Here is a 13,180-nt window from a genome sequence, read left to right on the forward strand (position 1 = left end):
GAGCGGATCTATTCCAATTATGTAAATCACTTATCTATAACTTGTGCTTATTCTTCTTATCAATTTTCATCCCAATCTTTCCACTCTAAGAGTTTTCCAAAATTTCCAATTTCAAGATTTCTGTTCCCCCCCCCCCCCCAACCCCCTATGTCCCGGATCAAATTCAAATTGAAAACGCAGCATCTGAGACATAAAATCTTTCTATATATCGAGTTTCATTAAGATCCAATCACCCATTCGTAAGATAAAGATCTCAATTTTCACGTTTTCCAAGATTACCGATTTCCCCCTCCAACTATCCCAATGCCACCGGATCTGGTCAGTATTTAGAATAAGAGCTCTGAAGCACAAGATCCATCTAAATGTCAAATTTCATTCAGATGTGATCACCGGTTCGAAAGTTAAAAATACCTCATTTTTTCTAATTTTTCCGAATTACACCCCCCCCCCCACACACACACACACACCAACTCCCCCAAAGAGAGCGGATCCAATCCGTTATGTCAGCTACGCATCTTGGACTTTTGCTTATTCTTCCCAACACGTTTCATCATGATCTCTCAACCCTAAGCCTTTTCCAAGATTTCCGGTTCCCCCGCCCCCACGCCACGCAATGACACTGAACCCGGAAGGAATTTCAAATAAGAGATCTGTGTTACAAGGTCCATCTAAATATGAAATTTCATTAAGATCCGATCACTGCTTCGTAAGTTACAAATATCTCGCTTTCTTCGAATTTTTCAGGTTTAACCCTCTCCCCAACTCCCCCAAAGAGAGCGGGTCCGTTCCAGTTATGTCAATCACGTATCAAGGACTTGTGCTTATTTTTCCCATCAAGTTTCATCCCGATCCCTCCACTCTAAGCGTTTTCCAAGACTTAAGGTTTCCCCCTCCAACTCCCCCCAATGTCAATATATCCGGTCGGGATCTAAAATAAGAGCTTTGAGGAACGATATCCTTCTAAATATCAGATTTCCTTAATATTCGATCACCCGTTCGTAAGATAAAAATAACCTAATTTTTCTAACTTTTAAGAATTAACTGCCCCCCCCCCACTCCCCCCAGATGGTCAAATCGGAGAGAAGACTATATTTAATTTACTTCTGTTCTGGTCCCTGATACCCTGTCAAATTTCATCGTGTACTAGCTTTATCTGGAAGTGCCTTAACTAGCAAAACCGGGACAGACAGACCGACAGACTGAAAGAATTTGCGTTCACTATATGTCTCTTGGTTAATACCAAGTGCCATAAAAACAGAAAAACTGACGAAAGTATTGGATTAGCTAAAAGGTGCCAAGGCTGGAAAATGCTGAAATTACGCTGTTGACTCAATATATGAAATATTCTGGGCCTTGTGTAAAACTCTTTTGTCATCTTGCAACATGAAAAAGATTATTTCTCATACATAAAATTAGCTATATTCAGAGTCAAAAAAGTGTTAGAATGGGAAAACATAATGAGGCTCTGAAAAATCCAAAGATTTTTTTGAATACACTTATAGCTGGCTTTGAGAGTCACTTTACAAGCCTTTTCTCGCTAGACTTCAACGATGACATATTTAGAGTTAATCAGGGCCAGTGGTATTCATCCAGTTCTCAAAACAAGAAGCCTTTCGGATGATAAGAAAAGAGTGCTGATTGATTGAAAACCGATGGAGATTAAAATAAATGTTATAATTCAAAATAGATCCCTGAAAGGAATCAGGAATACCCTCTACCACTTAAAAGCCTTAATTGGAACCAAACAACCTTGATCCTTTCCAATTCATAAAAGTCGAGGGCTGGAATTCCGAACTGTCTGTTACTTGTGACAGTAATTTGATTGAAATCCGTGGATGGCAGAAGCAAAGATGTAGCGTCATATAATACACCTTTATAGGGCTGGAATTTGGAACTGGGGGAGTGACTTGTCTGTTAAATTACAATTGTAGCGTCATACAATACCCCTTAGTAGGGCTGCAATTTGGAATTGGGGCAATGACTTGTCTGTTAAAGTACATTGATTGTAATCCGTGGATGGCAGAAGCAAGGATGTAGCGTCATACAGTCCACCTTAGCATCAAGGTTTGCAAAGTGTAACAAAAGTTTTTATTGAAATTAAATTTTCATTAAATAACAATAGTTTTAGATTGTTTTTTCTTCTTAGACAGTAGTTCGATCCTCACTCAAAGCTGGAAGATAAAAAGTTTGAATAGCTGGTTATTTTCAAGGCCAATAAACTTTCTTGAAGAAATCTCTTTTTTAACGTACTTTCGATCTTTTGGAAATATTATCCGCATTTAATATAATGTTTTGCAAACATTGTATTTATTTTTTGCGAGTATTTGAAATGCGTATTTATATAATTCTCAATATGACTATTCTGTCTTTCTATTTAAATACTTTTTCTGATTATTTTGAAAATCTTTACATATTGATATCTATCACAACAGACTAGGCGACGCTTTTAACCAATTGTGCTTCAACAATTTGAGCTATGAATCCTACTGATAAAATTGATTCCGAAAAATTACAATATATTTTAAATCTAATTTGAAAACATTGATTTCACCCAGGAAACAAATGAAAAAAAATATCAAATTGATACACAATACCTTGTCTCCAAGTTCTTTTGATATGTCTAAATGTCGTTTACAGCATACAGCAGCTTCGTCAAATCTGCCCATAACCTTTAAAGTATTCCCTAGGTTTCCACTTGCTTTTGCCTCACCAAGTCGATCACCCATTGTCCTTAAAAAGCGTAAAGAATCATTTTCAAAAGGATTCTGTTTTTAATTCAATAAATTAGAAAATATATATTTGTAGCTAAATACGATCTAGAAAACCGAAAATGAAAATATAAAAAATGAAAACTGTTTGTCTTAACAAATTTTGCATCTACTGTTTTCCATAAAGTTGTTTTCCTTGCTTGTTTCTATTCGTTAAGATTAGCGAAGATTATTATTTTAATTCAGCCATTGAAACGTTACTCTATTAAAAATGGTTGCATTTAAGCTCAAAGTATATTCTTATGATAGGATATATCGTTGATTTTGGTACATAAATGTACGACCCATTTTTATGGGATAAATTGGTACGCATTTATTTTCCTACCTAATTAGGTACGACAAGTGTAGCAGTGAAAATCTTTAAGAGTAACTCTGAGGATAGTAGACAAAAATAGAGGCCAATTATTCCTAATTTTAGTCACCATCCAGCTACTAGTCGTCCTTTCCAGTTTTTGGCCATGGGAATAGTAACTTTGTAGAGTAAGCTGCTGAAATTTGATACCAATAATTGCATAGTCTAGTACCAAATTATTGATTCCGTAGAATTAATAACTAATGAAGTTTAAAAACTGTATAGGAAAAAAACGTTACAAAGAAAAAACAAAGTTTTCAAGTTAATAAAAGCCACGAAGAAAAAAACTGGGGATTGGGTGCAACCCTGAATTTCTCTTTGAGACGCAAGCCTGTTTTCACATTGTTCTTGTGATTCCTCGGCACGCTTTCGTTTGTTACTTTCTCTTTTAGCCGCAAGCCTTTTGGCATTAACTCTTTGAGCAGCTTCCTCGGCTGTTTCTTCTGCCATTGTGGGATTTATACTAAAAATTTCTCGCAAGATTTGATTCCTCGACTGTTTCTTCTGCCATTGTAGGATTTATACTAAATATTATCTTTTAATCGCAACCCTTCTATACTTATATTGACGTCAACTTGTAATAAAGTCATAATGTTAAATCCTTATAATGACCTCAAACACACTTACAACTTATTTATATATATATATATATATATATATATATATATATATATATATATATATATATATATATATATATATATATATATATATATATATATATATTATATATATATATATATATATATATATATATATATATATATATATATATATATATATACTAGCTGTTGGGGTGGAACCAAGCACCACCCCAACGCCTAGTTGGTAGGGGGCTTCGCGCAACCCCCCCCCCAGTCCCCCCACGCGTAAGTCGTTGTGCGCCATATTAGTTATGTTCCATTGTAGTTGTGTCCCTGTGTACCACCTATAAATATAGATAGCCTATATTACCTAACCTATAACCTAATAACCTATAACCTATCCTAGTTGGTGGGGGCGCTTTGCACCCCCCAACAAGCCCCCCCCCCCGCGCACGTAAGTCGTTACGCGCCATATTAGTTACACGCCATTGTAGTTGTGTCCCTGTGTACCATCTATGAATATAGATAGCCTATATTACCTAACCTATAACCTATAACTTAACCTAGTTGGTGGGGGCGCTTCGTCCCCCGCAAGCCCCCCCCCCCCCGCTCATAAGTCGTTACGCGCCATTGTAGTTGTGTCCCTGTGTACCACCTATGAATATAGACATATTTATATATGTGTTTTGAACTACGTAAAACTTGCGAATATACAACGTTCTTGGCTTTCCAATTGTCTGTGCATATACAAAGCGTTATGTACTTATAGTGACATCATATGCAAACGCTCTTTTTAAAAACAAACAAACATGCATACACACAACTCGTTTTTATATGGATAGATAGATAGATACAATACAAATTAACCGCGTAAAGCTTGCGAATATACAACATTCTTCGCTGACCAATTGTCGCTGCACATAAATAGATTGTCAGGTTTACCGACCCTCGAACATGCAACGAACAAATGTCCATGGGAAAAACAATCAGTATTAAGATCTAAACCACATTTTTCTAATGATTGACCTAGAGCTTTGTTGATGGTGATTACAAATACTAATCGAACTGGAAATTGCAATCTTTTAAATTGAAAAGGCAGATCCGTTGGAATCATGGGAATGCAAGGAATAAGAACAGCCTCACCCTCAAAAGGTCCTGTCAAGATTGTTGCCTCTATTACGTTTTCCATTGTTTTTTTTTTTTACGGCAAGTCGCGTGCCATTGCAAAGCTTTGGAGGGTTTATGTTACGTAACAATATTATTGGTACGCATATTTTTAGTTGTAGCATGTGTGGTGTAAACCCTGAAAGATCCAGGGAAGTTAAAAATTCAGATGGATAATTAACCGCCTCATTTGGTTCAAAAACTGTGTCGGCTGACTTGTAAAGGACTGCCTGGTCTCGAATCTTGATCAAAACAATATTGTTGATTTCGTGGACGTCTATATTTTTGGGTGCAAGAATCGCTCTTTCACTCAGCCATTTATTATTTTCATAATTGTTTAGAATTTTCGGAAATACTTTTTTAATCAATTCATTTTTGGACGTCACTAAATTACAGAATTCAACAGGTAGTTGTATACGTTCTGAAATTGAGTCTACTGGGAGCTTTCCGAATCCAATTGCCAGCAATTGATCTGAAAATGTTTGACCAGAGTCATAGTTTTGCAATCGAACAAGCATATTTGTAGTTAATTTTAATGACTTAACATGTTCCCATAAATTAAAATTTTTCAGGCAAGCGTTCATTTCGTCTGCAGGGGTTGATGTAGGTATTATATGTAATGTTTGCCTGAAATCTCCCGCAAGCAATATTAATGTGCTGCCAAAGAGTTTCAAATTTCCTCGCAAATCTTTCAAACATTGATCCAGAGCCTCGAGCAATTTTTCGTGTGCCATTGTCCGATCGTCCCAAATGATAAGTTTGCATTGCTGCAATACTTTATCCATCCCAGATGATTTGGAAATGTTGCACGTGGGAGTTTCTGTAGAATGCAAATTCAGAGGCAATATCAAAGCGGAATGAGCAGTTCTTCCACCAGGCAGCAACGTTAGGGCTATTCCGGACGACACAATTGCCAACGCTATATCATTTTTTGATCGAATTGATGCCAGAATCAGTTTTATCACAAACGTTTTACCAGTACCTCATGTTGCATCCAAAAAGAAAATTTCTTCAATGTTGTTATCGACACAATGCATTATCGTATCATAAATGTCTTTTTGTTCCGACTTTAACTTGGAAATGTTATTTTGTACATACGACAATAGATCACTCGTACTGTAACTTTGTTCACGATCCAATTCTACACATGTCGAAACAGCAGCGGTACGATTAGGTGAAGGCATTCCCAAATCCTGGAGAGGTTTGTTCGCCATAAATACGCACAAATCTTCTATAATAACTAAAGTTTACCTATAAAATTCTGATGTAAAATCAAGTCATATCTGACGTCTCTAACCGTTTTCGATACAGTATTTCTTTGGACATTTTCGATTTATATTTTTCCATAACTCCGTAGGAGCTGAAGGAGAGCAAGTTGCTAGTTTGATTCCAAACAATGCTCGAATTTGACTTGGAGTTGACGTTTCGCACGTGTCATTGATGCAGTTATCCCAGTGTTGGTCATTCTCCAATAAATTCAGAGCTTGGCATGCACTAAGGTAACTGTCATTTATAGTACCGTTTACAGTTCTCAAATACTCAAAGGACGTTGGACCGGGTACATTAACCAAAAGCAGGCGTAGAAAGAAGCATTCATGTCGATTGGGGTGAACGGTGTAGAGTCTTCCTATCGTGGTATCTTTGAAGATGGTAGGTGGGCCCGTCGACTGACTTACCCTGTTTTCGACGTTCAAATACTTTATTTTAGTATTCCACGTGTAATACGAAGGCCCTTCAGTATACAGCAGTTTTTTTGCAGAAGAATCATTTTTAAATAGCGAAAAGAAAGCAGTTAACGTTGTATCCGGTGGATTCAGGGCTCTTTGTTGCAAGTTGAATTCCGAAAAATAAACACGTTGACCATTCTGTAAATGTACCGCTAAGTGAACAACAGCTGGACTTCGTTCATGTATCGGAAATGAAAGAATTCGCCAAACAGCTTCATTACTGCTTATGTATCTTCAAGCCTGATATTGTACGATTTCGTCGATATCACGGATTTCGGAATGCAAGCCAAAAACTGCCATCTCACTGCCTTTTTTGACATATTTACATATGTATTTGATTTCCTTTACGGGGCTACAGTATTCAACGTTTACGTGTGCATTAAATATTTCTGATCATAAAGGGGAATATGGAACAACCCACTGGTTATCTACTTCGATGGTGGTACCGTTACACTTCTTTATAATTGCTGTTTTACCACCATCTTCAGTAGATCTTCTTTTATATTGTTGGTAACCATCATTGCCAGTAATTGTGTTGAGTACTAAAAGTCGAGAATATTGCTTTGTGCACCTTCCATTGGCCATGCATGGTGATTTTTCGTTCAGTGCACCGCAAGGTCCATGTATCATATTTTTTACAACAATATCATATAACCCCTTATCGACATTTTCATCAGGTATTTCAGCGGAAATCACATCATCAATTTCATTAGAAGTAATTTTATAATGTAGCCAGATTAGTATATGTGCGTGTGGCAATCCTCGTTTTTGCCATTCCACTGAGTACATCAAGCACTGACCCAAACACTTCAAGTTTTACTATGTAGTTTATCAGTGATTGCAACTTTTGCCGGAAGACACGGGCCGTAATGTCAGGTCTAAGAACCACCGATTGTCCTTGAAGTAAAAGCTGCTGTGTCTCGTCCCAAGATTGATTGCACGTAAATGTAATAAATAAATCTGGACGACCATAAAGACGAAAATACACAATATCATCTTGAGCATATTCATGCATATGACGGGGACTGCCAGCATATGACGAAGGTAAAATCGTTAATCTTCCAACGTTTGTGGTATTACTGTCATTTACAACTGCATCTCGCAAACGAAAGTATTGTTCAGAGCGGAGCTTGGTTTGATTCAGGCGGATAAATAGCATACGTTCTGATTCAATTTTTGCATACATATCAACGATGTATTGATGAAACAATTGACGGCATTTTAAAATATAATTGTCTTCATCCTGCCGAATCAATATTCTATAGAAATAATAATGCACTGCACTGCATTTCTTATTCGTTTCTTTGTTAGTGGCTAGATTTATCAATGTAATATTAAAGTGATAGCCGTAGGCTCTATCTCAAAAAATGATAGGATATTGTAGGGCATCGTAGCATCGATGAGTTTCAGCAATTCTTACCAACTGAGCGTTTCGCTTATGAAGAATAATATCTCGAGGTAAAAACTGATCACCGACCATAACGATTGCCACTTCGTCGATAGTTTGAGCATTGTATCTACGCAAATGTTGGCCAGGAGGCGTTTTGTCAGCGGAAATAAAAATTTTATGCGCATCAGTAGGCATCAATCGATGGCTGTTTTGAACAGACGCACTAAGTTACTATATTCGTGGAAAAGATGTTGCAATTGGGAAACGATTGTCCTTTCAATGTCGGGAGAAATTTCACAACGTGCATTCAATTCAGAATTTCTATCACTGATGAAGTACAATTGTAAAAATTTATGATTTTCACCTGAGAATGATAGAAGGGACCCTGCTCTATGATAAATATGCCCGATTACAATGAAAGTAGGCATAAATTGATCTGGATTTTCGAATTGGGCACCAAACGACGTCATTTGGAAACATGAGTTATATTTTCTGATCTGTGATAAAAAAAAAAAAAAAAACGCTTAGATTCTTACGTAGTTCCAGTAAGTAAAGTCTTCAATGGCTCTGGTGGTGCAGCCTGTAGAGGAAGTTTAACTTTTCCTGAGGCGCAACACATTCCCATCGTTTCACCATTGAATTTCAAGGCCTTGCAATAGGCACAAAGTTTAGCGATAGTCCCGATTTGAACACATTCCGACTGGGCTGTACCTGAATGCCAGACGATAATTTTCAGGTTGGACTTGTGATTCCTCGGCATGTTTTTTTTTCTTACTTTCTCTATCAGCCGCAAGCCTGTTTTCTTGCTGTTCTTGTGATTCCTCGGCACGCTTTCTTTTCTTACTTTCTCTATCAGCTGCAAGCCTGTTTTCTTGCTGTTCTTGTGATTCCTCGGCACGCTTTCTTTTCTTACTTTCTCTATCAGCAGCAAGTTTTTTGGCATAGACTCTTTGAGCAGCTTCCTCGGCTGTTGCCATTGTAGGTTCTTCAGTTATTTACAATTAAACATTTTTCCGTGAATGCATGTCTTAAATATCTTTAATGACGTCACCGTCATAGCAAAAATGACGACAACTAACTTCATGACGTCAGTCAACACAGAAACATGACGTCACCTGATCCACAGACAGACAGACAACTTATTTTTATATATATAGATATATATATATATATATATATATATATATATATATATATATATATATATATATATATATATATATATATGTTTTTAACTACGTAAAACTTGCGAATATACAACATTCTTTGTTGTCCCATTGTCTATGATAAATAGAATGTCAGGTTTAACGACTCTTGAACATGCAACATATAATGGTCCATGGGAAAACAATCCGTATTCAGATCTATACCTCATGATTCTAATGATTGCCCTTGAGCTTTGTTGATGGTGATTGCTAATCGACGATTCCCTGTGTCGCCATCGTCATTTATATATCCCCCTGAGCCCCCCGGCGTCCCTGTTGTGGTTGTGTCCCTGTGTCCCGGTCGTCATGTCCCGTTGTCCCGGTCGTCATTTGTGTCCCGGTCTGTATATACATTCGTTTTTGAATTGGTCTTTTTTTAGGTTTTAATTTTCTACCTTTTTTTAGTTTTTTTTTTCTTTTTTTTTAGTTTTGTTTTTCTCCTTTATTTTTAATTTTTTTCCTTTTTCATTTTATTTTCTTTTTTAGTTTTTTTAGCTTTTTTAGTTTTTTATTAGTTTTTAGTTTTTTTTTTTTTAGTTTTTTTGTAGTTTTTATCTTTTTTTTAGTTTTTAATTTTTTTTTACTTATGTCCTGGTCGTCATTTATACTCCCTGTGTCCCGGTCGTTATTTGTGTCCCGGTGCTTTGTTGATGGTGATTGCTAATCGAACATTCCTTGTGTCCCGGTCGTCATTTATATTCCCTATGTGCCGGTGTCTCGGTCGTCATTTGTGTCCCGATGTCCCGGTCTGTAATTTCGTCAGTCGAAAACATGACGTCAGTCGACACAGAAACATGACGTCACCTGACAGTTCCACAAACAACTTATTTTTATATATATAGATATATATATATATATATATATATATATATATATATATATATATATATATATATATATATATATATATATATATATATATAAATATATATATATATATATTTTCTTTTTAGTTTTTTTTTAGTTTTTACCTTTTTTAGTTTTTTTCTTCTTTTCTATTAATGCTAAAGCCAAGGTTCAACCCTGGAGCCTCTCGGACCTAGAACCTGAAACATAACGCTTTACCAACTCAGCTACTTCGGCTTGAATACATTCGTTTTGAGCAGCTTCCTCGGGTGTTGCCATTGTAAGTTCTTCAGTCATTTTACAATTAGAAATTTCTCTTTCAACGATCTTCTTACAATTAGAAATTTGTCTTTGAACGATATTCTTAAATACCTGTGTCCTGGTCGTCATTTATATTCCCTGTGTCCCGGTCGTCATTTGTGTCCCGATATCCCAGTCTGTAATTTCTCTTTGAGTGTCCCGGTCGTTATTTATATTCCCTCTGTCCCGGTCGTCATTTGTGTCCCGGTCTGTAATTTCTCTTTGAGTGTTTTTTCTTTTTAGTATTTTTTAGTTTTTTACATTTTTTCTTTTTTCAGTTTTCTTTTTCTTCTTTATTTTTCAGCTTCACTATGAAATACATATCGCCGAACCTTTGTTTTTTTAACTAAAATCTGGTAGGCATTGATGACCTTATCCAAGTCAAAATCCCAAACCCAATCATCATCGCTACCATTTTCAGTTTTGATATGTTTTGACTTTCACTAAGATCCAATCACCTAATCGAAAGATAAAAATACCCCAATTTTCACGTTTTCCAAGAATTCTGGTTTCACCCTCCAATTCCCCCAATGACACAGGATCTGGTCGGAATTTAAAATAAGAGCTTTAAAGCACAAGATCTTTCTAAATATCAAATTTCATTAAGATCTGATCACCCGTTGGTAAGTTAGAAATACATCATGTTTCCTAATTACCCCCCCCCCCCCCCGTCTCCACCTAAGAGAGCAGATTCGGTCCGGTTATGTCAGTCACGTATCTTAGACTTCTTTTTATTCTTCCCATCCAGTTTCATCCTCCTCTCTCCGCTTCAAGTATTTTCTAATATTTCCGGTCCCCCCCCAATGACGGTGGATCCGGCGATTTAGAGATTGGATTTAGAGATTTGTGGATCCGGAGATTTAAAATAAGAGATCTGAGTTACGAGGTCCTTCTAAATATTAACTTTCATGAGGATCCGATCGCTCCTCCGTAGGTTGAAAATACGTCATTTTTTCTAATTTTTCAGAATTAACCCTCCCCCCCCCCAATAGAGCGGATCGGTTCCAATTATGTCAATCACGTATCTAAGACTTATGCTTATTTTTCCCACCAAGTTTCATCCCGATCCCTCCAATCTAAGCGTTTTCCATGATTTTAGGTTCCCCCCAAACTCCCCTCATTGTCACCAGATCCGGTCGGGATTTAAAATAAGAGCTTTGAGACAAGATATCCTTCAAATTTCACTGAGAGATCTGATCACCCGTTCTTAAGTTAAAAATACCTCATTTTTTCTAATTTTTCAGAATTAGACCCCCCCCCCCGTAACTATCCCAAAGAGACCGGATCCGTTCCGTTATTTTAATCATGTATCTAGGACTTGTGCTTATTTTTCCCACCAAGTTTCATCCCGATCTCTCCACTCTAAGTGTTTTTCAAGATTTTAGGTTTCTCCTCCCAGCCTCCCCCCCAAACCCCAATGTCACCAGACCCGGTCAAAATTTAAAATACCAGCTCTGAGACACGATATCCATCCAAACATCAAATTTCATTAAGATCTGATCAACCATTCGTAAGTTAAAAATGCTTCTTTTTTCTATTTTTTCCTAATTAACGGACCCCCTACTCTTCCCCCCCCCCCAATTGGTCAAATCCAGAAAACGATTATTTCTAATTTAATTCGGTCCGGTCCCTGATACGCCTGCCAAATATCACCGTCCTAGCTTACCTGGAAGTGCCTAAAGTAGCGAAACCGGGACAGACCGACAGAATTTGCGATTGCCATATGTCACTTGGTTAATACCAAGAGCCATAAAGAAACTAAAAAAAAAACTAGAAAATCTAAAAAATAATTAAAAAACTAAAATAAAAAGAAAAAAATAAAACATAAAAAAAATCTAAAATAGAAAAAAACAAAAAACAAAAAACTAAAAAAGAAAAACTAAAAAGGAGAAAAAAAACTAGAAAAAGAAAAAGAAAACAAAAAAAATAACACAAAAATTAAAAAACAAAAAAAAATAAAAAAACAAAAAACTAAAAAAGACAACTAAAAAAGAAAGAAAAACTGAAAAAAGAAAAAACTAAAAAAGAAAAAAACTAAAAAGGAAGAAACTAAGGAAGAAAAACTAAAAACTAGAAAAGAAAAAACTAAAAAATAATTAAAAAAGAAAAAAAACTAAAATAGAAAAAACAACTAAAAAAACAAGAAAAAAATTAAAGAAATGGAAGAAAAAGGACTTAAAAAAGAAGAAAAAGTAAAAAAAGGGTAAAAAACTATAAAAAAATAAAAAGAAAAAGAAAAAAAAACTAAAATAAACTAAAAATAGGAAAAACTAAGAAAAGAAACAAAGAAAAACAAAAAACTAAAAAAAATAAAAACTAATAAAGTAGAAAAAACCTAAAAATAAGGAAAAAAAGAAAACTAAAAAAAGAAGAAAAATATTAGACAAACTGAACAAAGGCAAAAAATTAAAAACAAATAAAAAGAAAAACTAAAAAAATATTCAAAAAAAACTAAAAAAAGAAATAACTAAAAAACTAAAAAAGAAAAAAGAAAAAAAATAAAAAAGAAAAAAAGAAAAACTAAAAAAAGAAAAAAAAAAATAATAAAACTAAAAAAAGAAAAAATAAAAACTGAAAAAAGGAAACAATAAGAGGAAAAAAAGAAAAAACACAGCTCAATGGCAATTAATAAAAAAAAAACTAAAAAAAAAACAGGTTTCAGTTCTTTTCCATTTTCTCTACCACTCTATATGAATCAAGTATAAGGTAAATAAATTACCTTCAACAGAAATATACCTGCTGGGAGTTACTTCTTCTGAACATTATTTCTGCTGCCTAGCAGCTTTGATCCAAGGCCTTATAAAGGGGGGGCTTGAGCCCCCTTGTCCTCATATTTTTTTGCGA

The 13,180-nt window shown here is 35.5% G+C and overlaps 1 protein-coding gene across 6 annotated transcripts in view; it reads right to left on the minus strand.

Annotated features, from left to right (window-relative positions):
* Positions 1–13,180, minus strand: part of LOC136032905 (G-protein-signaling modulator 2-like) — a 97,157-nt gene that overhangs the window by 66,436 nt on the left and 17,541 nt on the right. For all 6 annotated transcript variants that reach the window (XM_065713357.1, XM_065713366.1, XM_065713384.1 and 3 more), the window contains exon 3: positions 2,595–2,730. In XM_065713357.1, the coding sequence (XP_065569429.1) occupies positions 2,595–2,730 (136 nt within the window). The remainder of the gene's footprint in view (positions 1–2,594; positions 2,731–13,180) is intronic.

Source organism: Artemia franciscana, chromosome 1, assembly GCF_032884065.1.
Source record: "Artemia franciscana chromosome 1, ASM3288406v1, whole genome shotgun sequence".
Lineage (NCBI taxonomy): Eukaryota > Metazoa > Arthropoda > Branchiopoda > Anostraca > Artemiidae > Artemia > Artemia franciscana.